The sequence below is a fragment of the Drosophila rhopaloa genome, unplaced genomic scaffold, assembly GCF_018152115.1.
Source record: "Drosophila rhopaloa isolate 14029-0021.01 unplaced genomic scaffold, ASM1815211v1 contig_163, whole genome shotgun sequence".
NCBI lineage: Eukaryota > Metazoa > Arthropoda > Insecta > Diptera > Drosophilidae > Drosophila > Drosophila rhopaloa.
The window spans coordinates 8,277,342-8,301,521 of NW_025335043.1; the positions used below are offsets into that span (position 1 = coordinate 8,277,342).

General features: G+C 43.1%; 2 protein-coding genes across 2 annotated transcripts; one reads left to right on the plus strand and one right to left on the minus strand.

Annotated features, from left to right (window-relative positions):
* Positions 1–1,414: 1,414 nt before the first annotated feature.
* On the plus strand, positions 1,415–2,206 carry LOC108044369 (serine protease 1). The gene has a single exon (XM_017123363.1). It carries the CDS (start codon positions 1,415–1,417, stop codon positions 2,204–2,206), a length of 792 nt encoding a protein of 263 aa, XP_016978852.1.
* A 270-nt stretch (positions 2,207–2,476) lies between these two features.
* LOC108044350 (trichohyalin) lies at positions 2,477–23,351 on the minus strand. Its single transcript, XM_044457805.1, has 7 exons — positions 23,184–23,351; positions 20,572–20,851; positions 16,159–16,330; positions 15,370–15,501; positions 4,670–8,808; positions 3,743–4,292; positions 2,477–3,371 (listed from the first exon to the last, which is right to left on the minus strand). Exons 2-7 carry the CDS (start codon positions 20,665–20,667, stop codon positions 3,301–3,303), a joined length of 5,160 nt encoding a protein of 1,719 aa, XP_044313740.1. The 5' UTR covers positions 20,668–20,851; positions 23,184–23,351; the 3' UTR covers positions 2,477–3,300.
* Positions 23,352–24,180: the final 829 nt, after the last annotated feature.

Below are 24,180 nucleotides of genomic sequence, written 5' to 3' on the forward strand. Positions count from 1 at the left end.
TTTCAAATTTTCAATGCGTTATAATTTAAAGGTTTCATGTTTGATCTGTTTCTCTAAGTGCATGTACAACAGCTACACGCGATGCATTGCACATTCGCAAGTGACGCCTGAAAGTATGCAATGTTTATTTGCCAATTGCCCGATGCAGAGTTTGACACTCACTGAGTCTGCGCACTGTGATCCACTTTTGGCACGTGCTGTGTCGGTATTTTGCACGCTCTCTCTTTTATTTTCCTCTGCCTGAACCCTCCTCCTTTTTTCACACACACTTGTTGGTTCACGGCGAAAAATTTGGGGGCGGTGGGTGTCTGGAATTTTCACCAAATGTCTTCGTTTAGCCTCAGGCAAGGTCACATCCACAACTTTAAGCGGTAACAAAACAAAAAAGGAAAACAATGCAAATAAAGTACCAAAGTAAATTGGTAAAAGACTGTGGATCGTAAATTTAAATCTAAACAAATAGGTACAAATAGTTTTTGCTCATGAATATTTAGTGACCCTCTAAATAGAACAATTAGGATAAAAAAGTTAAGATTAAAAGTACATTTTCTACAAATATATATTTCCATTTTTATTGGCACTTTTGAACAATCTAAGTACTATCAGGAAAAATGTTCTTATCATTTAAAAAAATTATCAGTGTGTTTTGTTTTTTGTAAGAATATATTTTCTTTATCGAATTTATTTATATGTTCTTCCCCTAAACATATTCCTTCCGTTTCCCTGAAATCTAATTAAGGTACTTCAAACTTTATCAGCAAACAATAAAATAAGCTGATAGTCATTAAAATAATCAAAAAATGAGCTAAGGACTGTTTTATCTTATCTTCAATAATTATAATCTTAACGCCAATAAAGTGAATTTCGCAATTATGAAATATGATTGTTTTGAATATTTAGAAGTATCGTTCAAAATTAAATCTGACTAATCTAAAAACGGTTAAATTTGCACCGGACTTTGCACTTGTTTTGCGTATCCTTTATAATCCGACCATAGTATTATTTGCAATTTATAGTGTTATACAAATTGTACGTCTGTATCATTTCTAAGTAGTATGACTTTAAAGGACTATATCCCATAACCCCCGATTCCATTTCTCTGCCGCTCTTAAAACTCATTTAAGTCTAAGAGTCTTGAGAGATGAGAACAAATCTTTATATTTGTTTCTATTTGTTCATAGATCATTGTTAAAGTCGAATTTATTAATATGAGACTTTGCTATCTTCAGGTGTTCCAATAAACTCTCCAAACGTCATTCTAAGATGGAAGTTGGGCCATATATTTCCAATGCTTACTTTATCTGCAGATTGGACCTTGATTATATATGACCCATTGACTTGGTTGTTTCGGCCGATACGATCCGGGTATAAATACTCCGCCGGTAGCCACCAATCCACAAGTTGTTCCAGCAACATGAAGGTATTCGTAGCTATCCTGGCCTTGGCCGTGGCCTCGGCCTCCGGCGCAGCCATGACCCGTCCCGGCACCCAGCAGGTGACCCAGAAGGCGACCCATACCAAGGACATGCAGGGTCGCATCACCAACGGCTATCCGGCGGAGGAGGGCAAGGCGCCCTACACCGTGGGACTGGGTTTCAGTGGTGGCTGGTGGTGCGGTGGCTCCATCATCGCCCACGACTGGGTCCTCACCGCCGAGCACTGCATCTCGGATGCTGATTCCGTGACCGTCTACTTCGGAGCCACCTGGCGCACCAACGCACAGTACACCCACTGGGTTGGCAACGGCAACTTCATCAAGCATGGTTCCGCCGACATCGCCCTGATCCGCATCCCGCACGTGGACTTCTGGCACATGGTCAACAAGGTGGAGCTGCCCAGCTACAACGATCGGTACAACGACTACAACGAATGGTGGGCAGTGGCCTGCGGATGGGGAGGCACCTACGATGGCAGCCCTCTTCCCGACTACATGCAGTGCGTCGATCTGCAGATCATTCACAACTCGGAGTGTTCCGGCTACTACGGCAGTGTGGGCGACAACATCATCTGCGTGAGGACTCCCGATGGCAAGTCCACCTGCGGCGGAGACTCTGGCGGTCCTCTGGTCACCCATGACGGCACCAAGCTCGTGGGCGTCACCAACTTTGGATCCGTCGCCGGCTGCCAGTCGGGTGCTCCTGCTGGATTCCAGCGCGTCACCTACCATCTGGACTGGATCCGCGACCACACTGGCATCTCCTACTAAACGGAATAAATAAATATCATTTGAAAAGCTATTTCTGGAAAATTACTTTTAATTTTGAGCACAGATTCATCATTTGCTTTTTTTAAAACTATATCTGTTTAAAAAAAATTCATATACCAATCCACTTTTTTGAGCCTTGTAAAACCCTGGAAGATTTCTTCCAAAGTATATCGTAAAACCATTTAATAAATGTTCAAGAGTCTAAAAACTTTAAAAAATACAACACCCGAGCGGAAAATCCATCAAAAAATTTGAAATAAAACAAGCAGGTTTATTTTTTAAATAGTTTTCTAAAAATAGATTTTTTATTGTCGTTTCTTTATTTTTTTAGCTTTACTGTGATGCGTCTTGACTTTGAGAAAAGTGTGTGAGTGCCTCTCACACATACATATATATAATAAACTATATAGGGGATATGATCTGATTGTGTTATGTTAGATACCCTACGTTTCTTTATAGGCATTGTCGTTTATCATGTACATCGAACACGTTTACTCTTATTTACAAAATATTTATCGATAAAAATGCATCATTTCATGGTTTTTGTTATCTTTTCCGTTACTGGTTTGCCTGGCCAATAATTTAAATAAATTGGAAAATTGCATAAAACTAAGCTAAACGAAGAATCCTTTTCAAGTGTTTTAGTGTCTGTTTTTGTGGGTGAGGTGTGTTTGGGGTTATAAATAAATAGTTTTTGATGGTCCAGATGAGTAGAATAAATAGTCGAAATGGGGGCGAAGTGTGTGTGGTGGTGTGTCTTTTGTGGTGTATGGTGTCATATGTGGTTTAGGGTTGCGCCCAGTGGCGCAATTGACAAACATCACTGGCTCAAAGGAGACGGAAGACCCCCTTTGATAGCAAGGTGGCAATTGGGCGTGGCATGGGCGCAGCTAAGGTCATAATAAATAAATAAATAATTTTTTAAATATCCACTTAAATGCTAGACAAAAATCGTTTCGAATGCGGTTGCGGTATTGGTATAGCGATAGAGTTTGAAGGGGTCGGAAAACAGCATGTAGCAAAACATCGGTCAAAATGGTGACCGGAAGTGGTTGGTGGTCGGGTGATGTAGGTGGTGCAAGTGGTGCAGGTTCCTACCACAGCGGCATGGGGCGTTGTCGGGCCAGGAAAGCGGGCAGGCTGGCAACAGTCGGGGCGGGGCAACCTGAAAGGGGAAAAAGAGATTGTAGTCATTAATAATTCACCAATTTTTTATTTAAGGTATTCCCTAGTAAAGGCAGTATAAAAATTGGATTTAAGGTTCAACTTTATATATATATATTTTTTGTTTAAAAATATTAATATTTTAAAGTTTAGATTTGCAAAAAGTGTTGTATTTAAAAATATGTAATTTTAAGAAACCATATAGTTTTATGTAATTTAAAGTAATTTCCAAGAAAATTTAATGATTCGAGAGTTAAAATTAAGATTGGCAAGCCAAAACTATTGCTTAAATTTGAATAGCCAGTGAAAGGTAAAAATATGGAATAGTTAAAATAGATCCTTAGTCCAAAGGATGTCTCAAGGATTACTTACGGCACACAGCGCAGGTCTGCTCATCGGTGCCGTCGCCGCAGCCATCGCGACCGGAGCAGACGATGGCGGTGGAGCGGCACAGTCCGTTGCTGCAGCGGTGCGGGCAGTAGGCGTCCGCCTCCCGCCGCCCCCCGCCGAGCAGGCCGCCCGCCTCGATGAGACGCATGAAGATGTTGGGGAGGGCGCGGGAGCCGCAGAGGTGCGGCGGCTCATCGCTGCCGTCCTTGCAGGACACGATCGCATTGCAGTACTCGTACTCCGGCAGGCACTCGCCGCTGCCGCAGCGGAAGGTGTGCTCCGGACAGGCGTTGCCGCCCCTCACGCTCCCGTCGCAGCCCACCTCGTCCTCGCCGTGCGGACACTGCCGCCGGCCGTCGCACAAGGCCGCCCGCGAGATGCAGCGACCGCTGCGCTGGCAGCGGAACGATTCGGTGGGGCAGCTCTGGTTCAGGCGGGCGTTGTGGGTGCACTCCTCGTCGGAGGCGTCATTGCAGTCGGCCCGTCCGTCGCACACGAAGAACCACGAGATGCACACGCCACTCGAGCGGCACTGGAATGGAAATGTAAAAGATATAGTATATTATTAAGTAATAATCATTCGAGGAGAAAAGAGATACAAACTTAATAATAAAAGGCTTGAATTGAGGTTCATGAAATTAGATAATCTAATAAGTAGTCTGGTTATTTAGTGGTTCTTTGGAGCTACTTAAGTTTTACGTCATAATACTGTTTTCAAGTATTTTTTGTAATATCCAATAGATTTCAAAATTAAATAACAAAAAATTACAAATGTTTACAAATTGATAATAACTAAAATCGAACTAAAGAAGTTAAGCTATATATTTAATGACATTCAACATAAATAATTAATTTCGAGTAAATTCTATTGACTTTGAATATTTCTTCTCTTTGTATTGTAGAACTCACCTGGAAGGTTCCTGGACTGCATCCAGTTCTTTCGGCACTACACTGCGTTCCCTCTTCTCCGGCGGCGCAGTCGCAGACTCCTCGTCCATTGCACACGGTGTGAGGATCGGCCAGTTGGCACTGGCGATCGCTGCTGCAGGCCAATCCCAGGGAAACCGCCTCCAGACCCAGATCCACGCGCTTGCGAAGCTCCGAGCCGGGCTTAATGGCGGACAGAGAGGCGGGAAGGATGGCTGCTGGAGCAACTGGCTCAGGAGTGGGCTCATCGGCGGTCATCAGAGGCATCAGAGTGGTCACCACAGGAGCAGCGGGTTCCATGAGGGTCACCCGACTGGCCAAACCCAACATGGTCTGGGTGGTGATCTCCACAATGTCAGCGGGATTCGGGGTGGCTTCCTCATGGGGGATAGCATGAGCAGCGGGCTCTTCCTCAATGTGGTTGCTATCCAGCTCCTGGAGACCATCGATGTTGGTGGTGGATTCCAAGATAAGGTTGTCGGACTCCAGCTCATTGAAACGGATCGCGTCGGAGTGATCGGTGAGATCGAAGGGCAGTTCCTCGGGGGAAAGAGTGCGCTCCTCCTCGGGCTCGGATTCCGGTAACTTTTCAGTGGTAGCTTCCTCTGGCAGAGATTCGGTTTCTACATCCTTGGCTGGTTCCTCTTCCTTGGGGGCTTCCGCTTCATCCTGCTGATGCTGCTCTTCCACTTCTTGATGCTTCTCTTCATTTTGTTGGTTCTCCTCTTCATTTTGTTGGTGCTCCTCTACATTTTCTTGGTGCTCCTCTTCATTTTGTTGGTGTTCCTCTTCCGTTGGCTGATAATCCTCTACAATCGGCTGATGTTCCTCTTCAATTTTCTGATGTTCTTCTGCAATGGGTTTATGTTCCTTCTCAATTTGCTGATGTTCCTCCTGATCCTGAGATGGTTGATCCTCCACAGTCTGTTCGGGAACGGGGGTCACCTGCTGCTCTTCGTCCTCCGGCTCTTCATCATTAGCTGCCTCAGCAAAAAGTTCGGGAATGGCGGGTTCAGTTTCCTCGACCGGGTGCACTTGCTCCACATGATCTTGGGTCTCATCAGCTTCGGCTTGGAGATCGGAAATGGCTTCATGTTGTTGCTCCTCCTCGTTCTCCGAGTTGGCCTCCACCATGGGAACCGTTTGGGCGGGCTGTTGGCCAAATGGAACGGGTGGCACAGTGCTGTCACCCTCCAACATCAAGTCGCTTAGGATGTCGGCAATGCTCTCACTTTCGTGGAAGTTCTGGGGGTCCTTTTCTGGATCGCTTTCCTCGCTCACAATGGAAATAGGGGCTTCGGGAATCTCCGGGGACAAGGTGGACTCCGCTGGCTCAGATTCCTCCGCTTCAATGGCAGCAGTGGTTTCTTCTGGTTGGGAAATCTCCTGAAGATGCTCAATACTGGTGTAGTCCATTTCCGGCTTGGCCAACTCCTCCTCTTCCTGAGCAACTGGCAGTTCCTCCTGAGCTTCCGTGACAGCCTCTGGAGATTCCTCCTTTTCTGGTTCGGCTTCTGGCTCGGGGATCACTTCCTCCTCTTCATTGGGCTCAGCTCCCTGGATAATGTTGTCATTCTCATTCTTCTCAATCTCGGCTTCATCCTGCTGCTGGCTAATCTCAGCCTGAGTCGCGGCACTTTCACTGGCGTCGCTTTCTGGTTCGGATTCGGGGACGATCCCCGTCTGAGCGGGTTCTTCGGTGACTTCCGGCTCGATATCTGCATCGGTCTTAATTGCCAGCTCTGGCTTGGCCTGATCCGCATCCACCGGCAACACCTCGTCATTAATGGGCTCCACTTCGGGCTCAGCCTCTTGAATCTGCTCGGTTACAGTGGCTGGTTCCTCCTCCTCAACATCTGCAACTGACTCTGGTTCGATCTCTTTCTCGGTGGCAGACTGGATTTCCATCTCCGCCTGGGGCTCTACAATTGCTTCCGACACTTCGGGCGTCTTAATTGCATTTGCATTTTCCTCGGGCTCCACCTGTTGCTCCTCCTCATGTGCCGCCTCCTCCACCTGCTCCTCCTCATCCAGGTGCTGCTGCTGCTGCTCGGGCAACTCTGTGGTGATCTCAGCAGTTTCTGGTTCCTCGGTGGCCAGCTCTGGTTCTGTTTCCACTGGCGCCAATTCATCATCATTTGTTGGGTATGTCAATTGTTCGTGCTCCGCTTCGGTGATTGCCTCCACCTCGTGCTCCTCCTGCTCCTCCAGCTCTTGGACTGGTTTCTCTGTTGTGGCTTCATCTGCATCTTGATGGATATCCACCACCTGCTCGGGCTCTTTCTCCTCGCTCTCCTCCTGCTGCTCCAGAGCCGCTGGCTCGGTGACTTGCTCTTGATTTAATTGATTGGCTTCATTTAAATCATCTTCGCCACTTGTCGGCTTGATGTCGGCGCTTTGTTCCGCCTGATCGATCTCAGGCTCCATATCTGGCTTGGCTTCTGTGGATGGCAGCTCCACTTCTGCGGCTTCGGTCGCTGCTGTTTCTTTTTCTTTTTCTATTTCTTTTTCTGTTTCCATTTCGGTTTCTGGCTCCTCTGGTTTTCCCACCTCGTCAACTTGGCTTTCACTCTCCACCTGGGCTGGCTGTTCGATCTTCAACGCTTCTGTTGGCTCCACCTGCCTGGGCGGCTCCACCTCGTCGTTGGCCACGGCAACTTCCAGCTCATGATCCCCCGAAGCCAGATCCTCTGGTATTTCCTCCTCTGCCTGCTCCCCAGCTTCGGCTTCTTCGGCTGCCTTCGTCACACTTTCGGTTTCAGCTTCATTAACTGGGATCAGTTCTTCATCGGCCACTGTCTGGGATGTCTCTGGTTCTGACTCTGACTCTGGCTCTGGCACCTCGTCCTCCTCCAGCAGCTGCGTCTGGATCTGGTGCTCGGTGCTGGTCTCCGCATCAGTCTCACTCTCGGTATCGATGGGCACCACCCCCTCGTTAGTCTGCTGATGAACCTCCTCCTTCTCCTCCTCGTTTTCTGGCTTCTCTGGCTCAGCTTCTTCGACTGGAACTTCGTAATCAAATTTCATGGAGTCGTCGATGGGTGATGAGGCAATCTCTTGGCCACCCGAGGCCTCCGCAGCCTCCTCATCCGCTTCGATGGGTGCGATTTCGGGCGCCACTGGGGATTCTTCGTGTTCGGGCTGCTCTGCAGTCAGTTCTGGAGTTTCTGGTTTGTTATCGTGCTCCTCAGCGTATTCCTCATCGATCTTGTAGGGATAATCCTCGGTTGGTCCAGCCTCGGTTTCCTGCTCCACATTATTGGCATTCTCTGTGGGCACATCTGCGGGTGTCAGAAGTTGCTGGACTCCAGTGGTGGCATCATGAGAGGTTTGGGTATTCTCAGCTTCACTTGGTTGTGGGATGATCGACTGAGGTTGCTGCTGCTCCTCCTCTTGCCGTTTCTGCTCCTCCTCTTGGTGTTGCTGCTCCTCTTCTTGTTTTTTCTGCTCCTCTTCTTGTTTTTTCTGCTCTTCTTCTTGTTTTTTCTGCTCCTCTTCTTGCTTTTTCTGCTCTTCCTCCTGATGTTTCAGTACCTCTTCTTGATGTTCCTGCTCTTCCACTTGCTGCTGCTGCTCCTCTTCTTGATGCTGCTGCTGTGTCAGTTCAGTCTCCTCATGAGCCATGTCCACAGCCTCTAATTTCTCGCCATTATCAACCTCGGTGACCTCAGGCCTCAGCTTGGTGGCCTCACCGTCGTCCTCCTCCAGAGATTGCTCCTCTACACTGGCGGGCAGCTCATCCTCTAGCAAAATGGGAGCAGGAGTGGTCGTTGTGGTGGTCGTTGTTCTTCTGGTTGTTGTTGTGGGTGCAGGAGTGGTTGTCGTCGTGGTTGTTGTCGTCGTCGTTCTCCTCGTGGTTGTTGTGGGTCTAGGAGTTGTTGTTGTCGTCGTCGTGGTGGTGGTACTGCTAGCTGGCTGCTCCACCTTCTCGATGGCCTGCTCCTGCTTCTGATCTTCCTCCTGATCCGCCGCCGGGGCCACACAGAGACCACCCACCATCTTGGCGGGACTGGTGCACTGGCAGCGTCCGAAGAGATTCGGGATGAGGAAGTCACAGTGGGTGCGGGTGTCGAACATTTGACAGTGGGCGTGGCTGTAGCAAACGGCGCCAGGATGGGCAGCTGCGGATGGGAGATTGGGAGATAAAGATCGGTCGCGAAAAGTTCTCGTGAGATTCTGTTTTTTGCCTGCTCTCATTTAAAATGTGTGTGTTTTTGTTATATGGATGGGGATGGGATGTGTTATTAGGCTAACCGTAAAGCGAACTCCAAGCACCAAATGCATATTAAAAACTCATCATCATCATCATGAACAGCCACACCAGAACAAGGAGGAGCAGCCGCAACAAGAACAAGAACAACATCAGAGCATTATCCCGCCTTCGACAAGCCTAATAACCGTCAATAAAGTCAACTGCAACTGCATCAACCTCAACGCATGGCCGAAGAAAAGTGCAGAGAATAGGCAAGATCGGTGCAGAGAAAAAAAATAAAGATAATTCTCTATTGCTTAAGAACCCCTATTAATTCTTCGAAACTGTATAACTTTTGAGGAAATTTTTATAAGCAAAAATTTACAAATATTTTAACTATATTTTATTGTAAGTGTTTACCGAAAAGGTTTTCCTTGTGTATAAAAAGTATCAAAAATCAAATTACTTTCTTTTTTTTTAAATGTCCTATTTTTGACCTAATTTTAAAATTCAAGGCCACACTGCCTTTTTGATTGGTAACCTGGTAACTTCTTATAATTACAAGTTGGATAGTCAGTAAAAATGTTATGATATTACTTTAAACTTTTTTTTAAATCATTAATATTATATGTAAAGTACTATAATTTCCTTTTCTACATATATCCACAACGATATCCCCATTCTTTCTGTGCATAACTGGCTGAGAAGGGGAACAGATGGGAACCAGAAGATGACGCTGAAACGTCGGTGACGTCGCCCATTCCCATTACCGTTCCTCATCAGCATTCCACTCGCCGATAACTGGCTAAAAAGAGACGGCGACTGTTGGTTGCACCGATGACTGCGAAGACTGAGCCACCTGCGTGTCTGCCACTGTCCTCCGCTGGAATCTCAGCTCTGACCCACTTTCCGGACTGCCGCTCCAACTTGTTTTCACTTGTTTCGTTTTTGGCTTGCCAGCAACTTGCAACTAGCAACTAGCAACTTGCAACCAGCAAGCAGCAACTTGCAACTTGGAACCAGCAACTGGCGACATGCCATTTACCATTTCACTGGCCAAAAGCAGCCACCTGCAGTTGCCCTTTGGGCAGTGTCTGGCCAAGGAGATCCATTTCCATTTCCATTAACCCCAGCTGCCATTCAATTGGACTGGAATCCGAGCGAGATCATAAATCCGTATACCCTTTATCCCAGCCCAGCCAAAGAGTTGCTTTTCTCGCGGGAATTTCGGCCCCAAATCCAACATTTGTCGGCATCACACAAAAGGCCATGGCTTTGAATCTGACTCTGGCATTGGCCATTGGGGAACCGGTTGAGGTTGAGCGGTTGACTCCAAGGCACATAAAAGGCATACGGCCAGCGTGGCGTATACTTAACGAATGCACCGCCTGACACTGACACTGCGCTCTGCCATTTCCACTGCCATTCCAAATGCGAGTAGCTCAAACGTGTCTTGCCGCAGTTTGACACCAATATGGAATCAACGCGAGGCAGGAAGACTCAAAGGGGGTTTCTGCAGACCCCGAACGAACAGTTGGCCTCATCTTTCACTTTTATATAACAGCATTAGGAGCGGACGCACATGGAAAAATATCTCTAGTCGTAAATCACTCGGATATTGTATTGCAATAATATTTAAAGTGCTATAAAATTTACAGATCTTAACATTATAAGAAAATATAGTTATGGCAAAATAAGTAAAAATCTATTATATTTACTTTACGATTTAATTGGCATCTTTATCTAATTATCAGGGGTTTTAAAGCATTCTAGAAATTCGCCATTGTTTATCTTGTTGATATTATATTTTTCTATAAATAACCCCCATTTTTTAACAAATTTATTTAAGACTTTTAAATGACAAACGACAAAAAGACTTAGGACAAATTGTTTTTAAACTCTTAGAACACTTTTTAAAAGTCCACAAAAACTGTGGAGTGCAGGATTTTTGAAACAATTAATATTAAAATCTCAAGAAAACTCAAAAACTCTTCATAAAATTGAGAATATACCTATATTATTCTCTGATCATGTTTATAAGTCATTTCTTGAAGTGAAACAAAGATCTGATGATTGTCCCATCTTGGGCAAGAGCCGACGCCTCTGTGCTGGCCACCAAAAACGATGATCGATAGTCTGGGGGCAATGCCACGGCCACTTAGCGCTGGCCCCGCCCCTCAGCCCCTCTGGGGCAGCTGGTGTGGCAGGTTGTATGCGAATCGCTGCACGACTGCAACTGCTAACCTAACCCACTTCGATTACGGCTGAAGCCGCTCGGCGAGATCTCCACGACGCGTGTGAAAATTGCCCAGTGGATCTGAGTGTTCTTCGGGGCAGATGCAGAGCACGGCGGGATGGCTCCCATCATAAACAATAATTTCCATCGAAATCAGCATAAAATAAATGGCAGCTTCCTCGGCGTTATTGTCTTTGGTTAAGTCGCCGCCGGTGGCCGGAATCGCAAAACTGTGTCAACCGCCTGGCACGCACAGATACTGAGCTACAAATGTATCTCTATCTGCGCCAGCATTCCTGCGGCTATAATAAGTCTATTTATGCCGTTGACTTTCATTAGGCGCATTACCAATTGCCACACAAAAAGCTTAATAACCATAACACTGCCATACAATTCAAAGAAGATGTTTTAATGAATTGGATATGGAAATGTTACCAGTAAATATGAAGTTTTTGGAAAATTATTATTGTCTTTTTGCGGAAGTTAACTGCCGTTGTTGTTCCACATAATTAGCATGCAATTTGGCATTTGGCGCAATTTAGTTTGAAATGGCCATTCAAGAAAAATTGTTTTGTATTTTTTCCTCTTTTTGTTTCTAGCCGCAAATTAACACAGTTTGACTGGCTGGCTTTGTGGGTCATGCGAAATGAAATGGAATTTTTCGGTGGCTTTTGCTTTTGGTCTTTTCTTTCTTTACATTTTGGCCATTTTTTGGTTGCAAGGTGTCGCAATGGAAAGTATTTTCCCTGTTTTTTCTTGCGAAGGTGTTGAGGCAGGAAGAAAGTGCCCCGAGTTGTTGGGGAAAAGTGCTGGGAGTTTCCTATGCCTTATATAATGACAGTCGGGAATGCCACAAAGGCAAAAGTCGACACAGGGTGCCGCAGAAAACTTCACCAAACACAAGTTCAAATATGCAAATTATTTTTATGAATTATTTTTATCTCGGATAACTAAGCGAATATATACTTATGAATTAAAGGCGCACATGTATTTTGTTTGTGTAAATTGTTCACTTCAATTGCGATAAGATGTGACATACTGGGATAAACATTTTATCATAAATAGTATATAGTATAATAATTTTAAAAAATAAATCATAAAAATTGCGACTTTGAAGTTATTTTCAAGAGATTACATTTGTCCAATTTTATGTTTTACTTTTGGATTTTTTAATAGGAAATTTCATTTCAATTTTAATCTGTAAATTTCCAGATTATAGATTGGCTTATCCCCAAATATACAGTGAAATTTTCCCTGTTTTCCCCAGTGGACCCGATGATCGGCGACGTCAGAGCGGTTCACTTTTCCTGCAACTTTGTATGCAGAAGATCTCGATCTGGCCTGACAGTCGACGCAGCCTCCGTTGTTTGGCCATATGTCTGGGCTATCTGTTCATTATCTGTGCGCCGCATACTCTGCTATACTATACTATATATATTTGGCATACTTTTTCCCGCAGCCCGTGAAACGGGGAGAGTAGAGTAGACTAAAGAGCCGCCTGGAGATGTAGGGGGGGATGGCTAAGGGGGAGGGGGGGTTGTCATATGTGCATAACTCATAAAGATCGGAGGAGATGGGAGGAAGTGGCTCATTGTTGGTAGTGATGGTGGATGGGGCTCGTTAAGAGCGGCTGGCTACCAAACAAAAACGGGTAACCGAATGAGCCAATCCCGGAATGGGCTTGGGCCCGATGGGTTAAGGTGCATGGGAAACTGGAACAAGTGGCTAAATGGAAAGCCTGACAAGCTCACAAAATCTGGCACACCACTTGCTTCACTTGACCCGCGACTGAGCGAAATGGCGATAGGATGAAGTGAATGGCCAATCCCAAATGTGTGCAGCATTTTTGTCAACTGCATACAAAAAAGTTTTGGCTTTTCTTTCGCCGGGAATTCCAGCGATCTGTCCCTCTCTCTCTCTCTCTGTCTCTTTAAATACTTTTTTCTCTTTCGCGCTGAGAACTAATTGGACTTTCTTGGACTTTCTTTTGCATTGGCGGCTAATCAGTGCAATTTAATTACGAGTCGAGGCAATTAGCCATGTAAAGTAGCCAAAGATATGAATCAAAAGGGGCTCTTTTATTTGGAGGGGGCAGGAAAAGGCTGCCCTGGCAGGATGTCTCTGGTGAAAGGTTCACTCCTCTCTCTCGCCTCCTCTTTCTTTTATTGTGTTTTTGGTGAAAGTATCTCATAAATGACTCGCTCGCCACTTCTTGCACTTGCCACAAATTCCTCGCTACACACGAAAAAATTTAGAGGTAAAAATATTCAGTTAAACTTAGCATAATTCGATAATAGATAAAGGCTGAAGTGTTTAACTTCCAAGAGATTTCAATAGGAATTGGTAATTTAAAAACTCTCTCTATTACCAAATTGTCAAATACATTAAAAAACTTGCTTAGAATCTTTGTTCGATAAGTAAGTCATCATTGAATACTGATTATTTAAGCTACCTCTTATATTCCTGAGCCTTTCTCTTATTTAAGTAATTATTTATTACAAAAAAGGCTTAAACATTGAGGAGATTGAATCATCAAAGCCTCATCAAAGTCTCCAAATAAAACTTAAAATGTAGTTTCCTTCGCAAATTTCATTTCCAATTAGTAAAAATCCAAGCCTGTTAATTTTAGTTTACAAGTATGTTTTGTGAAAAATAAAAACTAAATATATCCTACCAAATATACTCAACATTTATTTCTGTGTATGTTGCTCTCATTCCTCACACACCTGACCAACTAAATTCTTTGCCATTAAAATAACGATTAATTAAATATCATGCTCACTCTTGGCCAACTGTCCTGCCACGCCCCCTTCTCCCCATATTATATATATTGAGTTCTTAAGCTATATAATTAAGTCAGCAGCTAAAGAGGGGACTTGAGAGTGAGGAGGGGATACTGCAACATCAGGTGAATGGCAATGACACGAACTGCGCCAGTTGCACTGCCTCCATGTCCTCGATCGTGCCTCATTGCTCTGCTTTTGGCGTGTTTAAACTTTAAAGAAGTCTATGTATGGCAAAGGGGAGGGGGACGGTGGACGGGGGACGGGACTAACCCCGCCATATGGCCTCTCGATTCTAGTCAACATTCTAATCAGATTAACGCCACTTGGCGCCAATGTGCCAAAAGGAAGTGGAGCGAATTCAAACTAGATTGCTATCGATGCAGGGCTGGCTGTGATTTAAAGTACCTAAGCTCAACTTTTTCGTTGCTTAAAATCTACATTTGCAGTCACTATAATTCCAGGAAGTACTGAAGGAGAACTCATGATTAAAAAAAAGATAAGGAATAAAATATGTAAGGGACTTAGAAATGTTTTTTAAACTTTAAATTAACAAAAAGGTTTTCTTGGAAAATTAAATTATAGTGGTCAGCTCAGAACTTTTTTACTTCAGCATATCAGCTTATTATAATATGATTCGTGCTTAAACAAAAACCGTTTCTCCATAAATTTCAACTTTAGCTTGGGTTTCTTTTGTTTCTATATGCGTTCCTTACTCACTAGATGAGTCACATGCCAATGATTTATTCAAAAACTCTGATATGAGTCACAAATTTCTTTTTTAGCCCAGAGCCCTAGAAGAGTTCACTTGCATCGCGGAAGGAGGCAAGTATCTTAAAATGTATCTTTCACACATTGCAATGCACAAACAGAAACAGAAACACAAAACACGCGCAGGGAGAGATCGAAGCCAAACATTTACATTTTACATTTAACGTGTTTCAACGTTCAACGATCTGCAGTTTGTGGTGGCTGGTAAGATGGTAGATGGTCGGTTTCTACCAGGTTGTTAGCCAGTTCTTGGAAGATTAACCAATTATGCGTATAATTAGTGGCACGATTGTCTTGTTTAGGCCGGGGCATTTTCATTGTTATTGTTATTGTTATTGTTACACAGCCATTTTCAGTGTTATGCCCGTGTTAATTGCCAGTGTCAAGTGCCAGCGAAAGGAAAACCCCCTTCTGAGCCGAAGTGTTAACGAACGGCAAACAGGAAATAGGAGTGCATACTTTTCAAGTATTTTACTATGCTACTAAAAGAAAACCTCAATACATGCTGGGCCATTGCGTGACATTCCAGGGGAAATGGGGAAATGATAAGCAATCAGAGTGGGGATTATTAGTCGGCTGCCGTCCGTTTATTGCAATTCACCAAACACCGCATACCAAACAGTTAATGCTAATGATATTATCCAGGAGTATCTGGCGGATTAGGGCCACAATAGCTGGCCGGCGATCGGCAGATACTTACGTCCCAGGCAGGTGTGTTTGCGGAACTGCAGGAATCCCTCGACGCAGCGGCATGCCCCCTCCAGGCAACTGCTATTGGCCACCTTCATGGAGCACTGCTCGCTCAGCTGGCAGTCGCCGCCCAGGAGTTGAGCTGCAGGCGGAATAAAAGAGAAAAAACATCATTAAAAATCAACTTTAATTCAATTTTTAACCGACCCATCAGACGAAGTCGTTCTTTGGAAAAATATAACGATTTTACGAGAGGCACGAGAGCTTAAAATTAACTATAAACGACTTGTGCGTGGTGCGTTTGTCCATGAATGAGTATATTTAAAATAATTACTATGTTGGTCGATAATAAATACCAAGGCATTTTCTGAATACGATCCTTTAAAAACCAATTAATAAAGTCAGTTCTTTACTTTCCTTAAGAGAACTTTCTTTACAATGCGTTAATTTTCTGTATTTATTTAATAATATTTACAAATACAGATCAACATAAATGTATTCTGAAAAGAGTCTTTATTCAAGTGTGTATGCCTAAGATTATTTACCGAGTTTAAGTACTAACTTGAGTAAATAAAACGGGTAGAATTTGCTTAGCTTAAGTTTACTAATTTAAATTCCATGTGACTCACACGTTTTGAATTACTAATTTAAGAATTGTTTTCACTGTGTAAAGAAAGTCGCAGCGAGTGCATCTAACGGTTCTTCTGTGGACAAACACACATCTCCGCCCATTGTTTGCCCGGCAAACATTCTGTACTCCCACTTTGGGGTTAGCCAAAGATTGACTTTGCCTACTTACATGACAAACAGCGCTTGGAATCCAACTGGACAAAGTAGGGGGCGCACTCGCAGTATCCCAGGGCGGAGCAGCTGCTGCCCTTGATGAAATCCGTGCAGTCCATGTCATGCTGGCACTTGTCCCCCAATTCCAAGGCTCGACTCGCGTCCAGAACTGTAAAGATGATTAGCAGCTGAAAGTATCGAAGGATCGGAAAATTAGTCTAGTTTATATAAAAGTTTAAGTATAGCTAAAGATTTGGTGATAAATTGTATTTTATTGCCATTTTTATTATTCTGAGTAATCAAATTGTAAGGCTAGATAAAATGAAATGTAAACCTACTCTCTAATTTGGAACTCTCATTTAAAAGAGACTTAAATTCTTTTAATTGGGTTTTGGCATGTTCTGTTTTGTATTACTAAAAGTAAGTCATTTATTGTCTAACTGGTTCTAATTTAGCAATTCCTTTTATTCTCATAGCTAATCTTAATTTCCGTTTGTGGTCTTAAATTATTCCCAATTACAATTAGTGAGGACTGCAATTTAAAATTGGCACATTTATCTAACATCCAACATAACATTTAACTTCACAAGAGTGCCGAACTCTATGTATTATTAACTCCTTATAAGGAACTGGAATTAGAAAAGTCAGAAATGACTTAACGACCTGAACTTTATGCAAACGGGTTAGATCTTTGATCTGTTATATATTACATCACATAATTCCTTCAATTAGGTGCTCAGCTTTGCATAAACAATCATTAAGTCGGGCATGAGGCCTCAACCGAAATGAGCCAACAAATTGGCCAACTCCGTCTTGACCAAGAAGTCTCTTGTTAAGGTGGCGAACAAATTGCCCGAGTACACGGAATACCCGTGAGCCAAATGCCCGATGAAAGTGCCGTAAAATCCGTAGTTAATCGTAGCAGATCATTCGACGAGCTGCGGTTTTTTCTTTTATGAATGAAGTGCGATGTGTGTAAAAGTATCTTGTATCTGCGAGCGGGCTTTTGCTTGAAGCAGACACACAGTTAACGTTATACCAGATGCTATAAAGATAGTGGAGCTGCGAGTTGTAAAACAAAATTAACAGTTGCCTGAACACCGAACACACGCCCATTTCAAGGTGGGGGCTGGGATTGCCCGGGATCTATAATTAAAAAAAAAAAAACAAACAACATAGCCAAGGGTACCCACTACCAACTGCCGACTACCAACTCTTCGTGTATGTTTTTTGGCCCTCTTCGCCGTGTTTCTTTTGCAGTTAGAACTGGCTAATAAATAAGCTGAATTTTGTGGCCAACACAGAGTGCAATGTACTTTCTGCTCATCGCGAATGAGCGCCACACGCCATTAATTACGGCCCCGGCTCTGGGATTGCCATTACCTAACCGAAACCAAAACCAAAACAGATACAGATACGAGTTAGGTAACTGGGCTTGTTCCTCCTCCTCCACTTCTGGTTCTGGGTTTTGCATACTGCCAAACGGGACTACGAACTCCCCCGCCGTTGGTGTTATTTTTCTGATTTCTGTTTGAATTTGCTTACGCATTAAATCCAATGATTACATAAAGTTATCCGCGGCTTCGCAAGGGGGAATTCCCCCGCACTCAGCTAATTGGTAAGAACTCTCCAATTTGGATTCCAATTCCACAGACACGCAACTCTTTGGCAAATCGTACAAGTTGAGACATTAAAACCACAGTTAAGATCATTTGGCGGAATGCAACTTTGTGGGCAGTGTTGCCTTGATTGTGATAAATGGTTATGTGAAATGGTTTCAATAAAAAATTACTAAGATGTGTGGAAGAGATGAATCCAGTGAGAAAAGTCATTTTCCAAAGTTTCAAGCAAACACATATGATTTACAGTACATTAACCCAAAATGTATAAAAGGAAAGCGTTTAATATATTGACCTAAATGTAATGAATTTATATTGTTATTGTTAGCTATAAATGAAAGAAATTACTCAAGTTAACATTTTGTTGTTATGGCTGAACAAGCTGTAGAATCAACCAACTAAATTAATATAACTGTTTGCTAAACTTAAGGTGAAAATTCTATTTACATTATTCCTTAATTTTATTTTGGTGTTTAAATAAATGTTTATTAAATACCATTAAATTGGGTTTATTGAACAGTAAACCATTAGTACTGCTCTTTGGGGTCTTCAAATAACAATAAATAAATAAACTTCAGCATATAATCCCCATTCAGAGGTGTTTTCCTCCAGTCTCGAGATCGGTTCGCCACTCATACGATGCTTGACTAGTCAAAACAACACTTGCATTGCTCTACGGGCCCCACGGCGAACCCTCGACGATCTTGGCCATTGAAAACTGAGGAGTATCGCTCAATGGGAGCAACAATACAAACACGGCCTCGAATGGGAAAAGTATCGGAATTGGATTCACAAACAGCCGCACAACCAGAAATGAAATGAAACCGCTCAAGCTCGTCGTCGGCATCAATAAAATGTCAATAAACAGAGAAGAAATTGTTTAATTACGCTTTCGAGAGGCTTTCAAGCACGAGGCACTGCTATTTATATAGAATAAAGAGACGGGCCGCGAGAATGTGTTGGCCATTAGAGGCGAGTGTTTGTTTCGATTTGACCCAATAACTGGGGGCCAAGTTACTTTCGTTGTTGGCTATGAATTAACAACTATCGAAAAAAAAGAGCCAAGGGTAAATAAAGATTTGCAGGCAGAAGGCTAATAGCCGTCAAGCCGTTTCCACCCGGACATTTGTTATCCTCCGGCCGGCCATTCATCTTCCTGGCCAAAAGGCCAGTCTTTAAGCTACGAGCCGCCAAAACCCCATTCATCAACCGGGCGCACTGACTTGGCTTATTTATTTTTCTGCCCATTTATTTCCTTTTTTTTGTTTTTTGGGTTTACGACCAGTCTTTGCTAATGAAGACCCGTTGCAGTGGCATATTTTTCTGGCCGCCAGTGCTGCAGTCATTGTAATTTAGAATCGTAAAAGAACAGCAAACCCGGGCTGCAGCGAAAAAAGAGTAGATACGTTTTCGTGTTTCACAAATTACTTTCGTACTCTTTTAATGATCGTCGGGCGCCAGACCGTCTGCTGACCTTTGGCCGGCCCGAATGCAGGTGGAGCGCCCAGATGCAGCCGCTCCGGCTCTTCTGGTTATGGCCAAGACTTAATGCACTTGGCTCGAAATGGGTTGAATGGGCCGGCCCAGGGCAGCGAAACATAATAACAAACAACATCGAAACGGATAAATTGTTTGTTAGCCTTGGCTGAAGTGGAAAGAATGGTGGAAGGAAATTTTCCGTCAAGTGCTGCGGTGGAGCCCTTGGCCGATTGCTTTCTACCAAACGGATTCTGTTGGTTTAACACCATTGAATAGATTGTGTATTGGATAAGAGAATCTAATTGAATTACAAAAGATGATTGAATATTGTGAAAATAGAGTATAAATTATATAAAATGCAAAAGAAAAACCCCGGTAAAGAATTTATAAAAATAATATTAAGAATATACATAAATTGGGTATATTCTTAACTTCCCTAAAAAAAATTAAAAGTATATTTGTAATTATAATTTAACTAAATATAAAATAAATATGACCTCTTTGCTTTACTTTAGTTCTTCAAAAATTTATAAATGATTTTGAACAATACTTTAACAAGACTTTTCCATTATCTGAATGTATTTTAGCTTATAAAAAATTATTAGCTTTCACAAGTAATAAAAGCGAAACAATAAAATAAATTAAGCCCACCGAACTTCCTCTCTATTATCTGTCTTTTTTCCCGGAATCAAAAAATAGCCAAGAAATTCAATAGAAGCGTTTATTAATAGTCAAACTAGTTCCCATAGTACTCCCATAATGACTCTTCCCGCAGTAATAATGATTAAGTGCCGGGCAATGAAATTTTATGAAGCAAATAATTCACTAAGCTTAATGCGGCATCTTGTGCTTTTTTTCGAAATAATGTTCGGCCCAGTGGAGCAAAAGGCAGAGAAGACTCCCACCTTTTATTAGATTAATTTGCCCACATTACTCAGCCGGTGAAGTGGCGACCCCCAACCGAACGGAACCGACTTCATCATGATCTTCGACGCCTGCCCATCCATCTATCAGCTACAATTTGACCCAATGGCCGACTTCACAGCTCTTTACACACGAGAGAAAAGAACTTGGGGAGCAGCGGCCCACGATTGAAGTGCCCACGCCAATGCCAAATAAAAACCTAAAAATTGTGCCAAAAAATGAATCTTTTGTTTAAGAAAGCGTAAAAGTGCTCGACAATGGAGCTGACCAGGTGACAAACATTTGCTTTGGCTGATTTTTTGGAGCGATTTGAATTGGCAACGCCCCAAATGATCAGTTTTGTATGGGGGAGTGCAATTTGATTTTCCTTTTTTTTTTATTTTTTGGCCAGAGATGAGTTGACTTACCGCTAAGAGCCGCTTAACCGTAAAAGCGTTTCCATTGAGCATTGCGATCGCAGGTTGCTTTCTCGATGTTGCTGACTGCCTCGCAGTCGCCGTCATTGCCGCTTCTGAATCTCCAAGAAGCTGCCTCGGATCTATCTCCCTGGGAAGGCTTTTCTCGCTTTTCCCTCCTTTTGTATGTTTTTTTTTTTGGTTTTTTTCTTTCGATTTTTCCCCACTGTCTTGGGTTATTTTGCTGCTTTGTGGTACTCCTCTCGTTGCAGTCGTTAATATATGTTTTGTGCTGTGGAAAGGAGTCGGTGGTAAGGGGAGACTTGACTTAAACTCTGAACTTTGAGGGTCAAAAACGGAACGAAAACGTTTCTTCTCTTTCTTTTCTGTTTAATTTTTTTTTTCGTTTTTTGGGGTAAAGGAAATGCGCCCCACTAACAACAAAAAAAAGAGGGAAATAATAATAATAATTTCTGTTTTATTATTTTGCAGTTGTCGGGCGAAGCAAACCGGCCGGCTTGCGGCTCACACGCCCCTCATTCGCATTCAATGGGCATTCGAGCGGCGCGCAGTCGCTCCACTTTAAAACGAAAGACTTAGGCAGCGAACTTGGCAGCCGGCAGTCAAAAACCCGAAAATGGGAAATTAACACCTGAACCACCTAGCTGTTGGCCACTAGGCCCTACAACTTATTTCGTTTATTTTTCTCGACCGCTGTCTCGTGTTTTTTTAAACTTTTTTGTCTCCGGTTTTTGCTATTTTCACTTGCTGTGACGACCTTTGTCTATCTCCCTCCCTCTCTCTTTCTCCTTCTCTCTCGCTCTGTTTTTCTTCGTTTTTGTGTCTTGTGTGGGTTTTTTTTATTTGGAATTTGGGTAACGTTTTTGTTGCCGTCGTTGTATCTCTCCTCGCTGCTGCCGCTGTTATAAAATTTCATTTTATTGCAATGGATGAGTCTGGGCCGAAGAGTTCGAGACTGGGTCTGAGAATGTGGCGCTCTAGGGCATTACCGTTAGGCGGCTGAGAAGAAAAAAAAAAAGAGCTCTGTGCCGATATAAAACATCTACTAACTCCAGCATTTTTATAACTTAATAAAAAAATGGGAAAAAGGGAAGGGAAAACGGAGCTGACAATGGAGCAGTGCTTAAGAGTTCGATTTAAATTGGTCTAAGGTGAGATGGCCTGAGAACTAGTTGCTGCACAGAGAAAAATATGGGAGTCGTTTTGGGAATGTTTTCTTCTGTTTGTCAAAAACGGAAGTTTTTGGGCAGCATTCACTTTAAAGTATTACACATTTGTAGTTAATAAATCATAAAATATGAATTAAATCTTCTGGGTGTTATTATTTAATTGATCTTTGAATCAATTTTTTATGAAGGATGATTTTTCTGTCTAGCAATAGAATAATTTTATGATTCACATTTAAGATTGATATAGCTCAAACTCTCAACAAATGTACAATTATTTAAAAAAGTATTGAAAGGCAAAGTTTATTAAAGTAAATAGGAACTTTTTAAAACAATAGGTAAATAGACCGTGTTATGAATGAAACATTTTAAGCTGAGTAAACCTTTTCTTTTTCTTTTTTGTCTGCATATTTTCTCAATATAATTGTGAAGCACAAAAACACAATATATTTTTATAAATCTATAAACTGCCTTTAATAAGGTGTAAACTTTTCCTAACTTCGCTATTCTTTCTTTTGCAAAATCTTGAATTGCTGTTGATCATTTGCATTTGGTCAAGGGGCGTCTGTGGGCGTGTCTGGACAATTGCCCGGTTCAATTTTGTGACCCAGTCAGCCGGGGAGATGCTATATCTGCTGATGGAGATGCAGATGCAGATACAGACGGAGATGGCGATGGCGGAGATCTTCCGCAATCGATCAGCATGTGCAAAGTGTTGGGCTGGCAGTGGTAACCGCAGAGGAGCGGGTCGCTGGCTGGGGAACAGCATTTTTAGTTTGCGGTTTTTGCGCTTGGTCTATCGGTCGCTGGGTCGGTCGTCATCAATGCGATGCGATGCAATGCGATGCAATGCACCGACGACGACGACGAGAGCCGACTGCAAAGAGCCAGGCTAAGTTCGACTCTGGCCGAGACACTCAGACACAAGGCAAAAAAGCAGCGCGATTCTAGCACCGTTATGCACCCAATATGGCGACTGCACCACCGCACCACCAGCACCACAGCACCATAGCACCACATGTGCCGGAGTCTAAAGCCAGATCCGAGCTGGACTGGCTTTGGGTGCATCTGCATCTGTTCGGTTCGGTTCTGCTGCCACTGCCACTGCCACTGCCACTGCCACGCCACTGCATCTCCAACCGCATCTCTCCAGCAAACTGGACAGGAGAACGCTGCGCTGTCTTCACTTGACTGCCTTCCCATGTATGTTTGTCTATCTGGCCGCTCGCTGTTTGTTTGTTGGTTTGTTTGTTTGTTTTCCTGGCGAGTGTGTTGAGTGCGCAGGAAAACTGAAATTACACTCTGTTCGACCGATGGCCGCGCCTTAGTCCAATTCCAAAAAACTAACCCCTCGATTATTATTATTATTATTATTTCCTTCTTTTTCTTAATCTTCTTTGATTGTATTTTATTGAGCAATTTTTTTTTGTTAGCTACCGTTTTTTGGGGCGGAGGGTTTTTTTGTCACTCGCGTCGCGGCACTTTTGCTATTCAGTTTTGAAATTTTTGGGCTCAGGTCTTTAGTTTTGGTGTGCAAAGTGCAGCCACATCACACGGAGATGAGCTGAGCTGGGCACGTCCGCACGTAACGATGGTCAGCAACGAACTGAAGAGGAGCCAGCCAGCCACGGACTTAAAGAACCAAGACAAGCAGCCGCGGTCGCAGTCGCCAGCAGCAGCAACATCAGCGGCAGCAGCAACAGCAGCAACAGCAGCAACATCGGCAACATCAGCAACAACAACAGCAACACAAACGGCGAACTCTTGGCTGAAAAGAGAGCTTTTGGCCAAAGTCAAAGTCAAGGCAGCGAAGCTTTTTAAGACACGACAAGTGCCGAGGTCTTAACTCTTCATGTGGTTGCTGTTGCTAGTGATATTGCTGCTGTTGCTGTTGCTAGTGATGTTGCTGCTGCGCTGATGTTGCTGCTGCTGCTGTTGCTGCTCTCGTGCTGCTGCTGCTATGCAAATGTGCTTTATTTGTTTCTTTAATTATGAGTGTCAGGTCCGAGAGAGTGCGAACGCACAGATTAAGAGAGATAAACGGCGAAACGTTTGTACACCTACACGCCGAAATCTCAACTTGGCTGCCCAGCAACTGCATTCAGTTCCAAATTAACCGTTTTATTTTACAGTCCAACTTCTATAGCTCCATTCATAAGGGATTTCAATTTTTTTAAGTTCAACTTTCTTACTCTAAAGGAATTAAATCTATTGAGGTTAATAGCCTTTGAAAAATAATTTTAATGTTGCACCAAATAAAGACTTTCAGAAGTCTTTTGATATTTTTTTTAAAAACATTTTTATTAGAATTTAATTTTTGAATTATGAAAATAAATATTTGAATATTAATATACAACTTTGTTGTAAGCCTTTGTAAATATTAAGTTTGTATGCTAAAATTGTACTCAAAAAAAACATTAGTCTTTAAAATTTA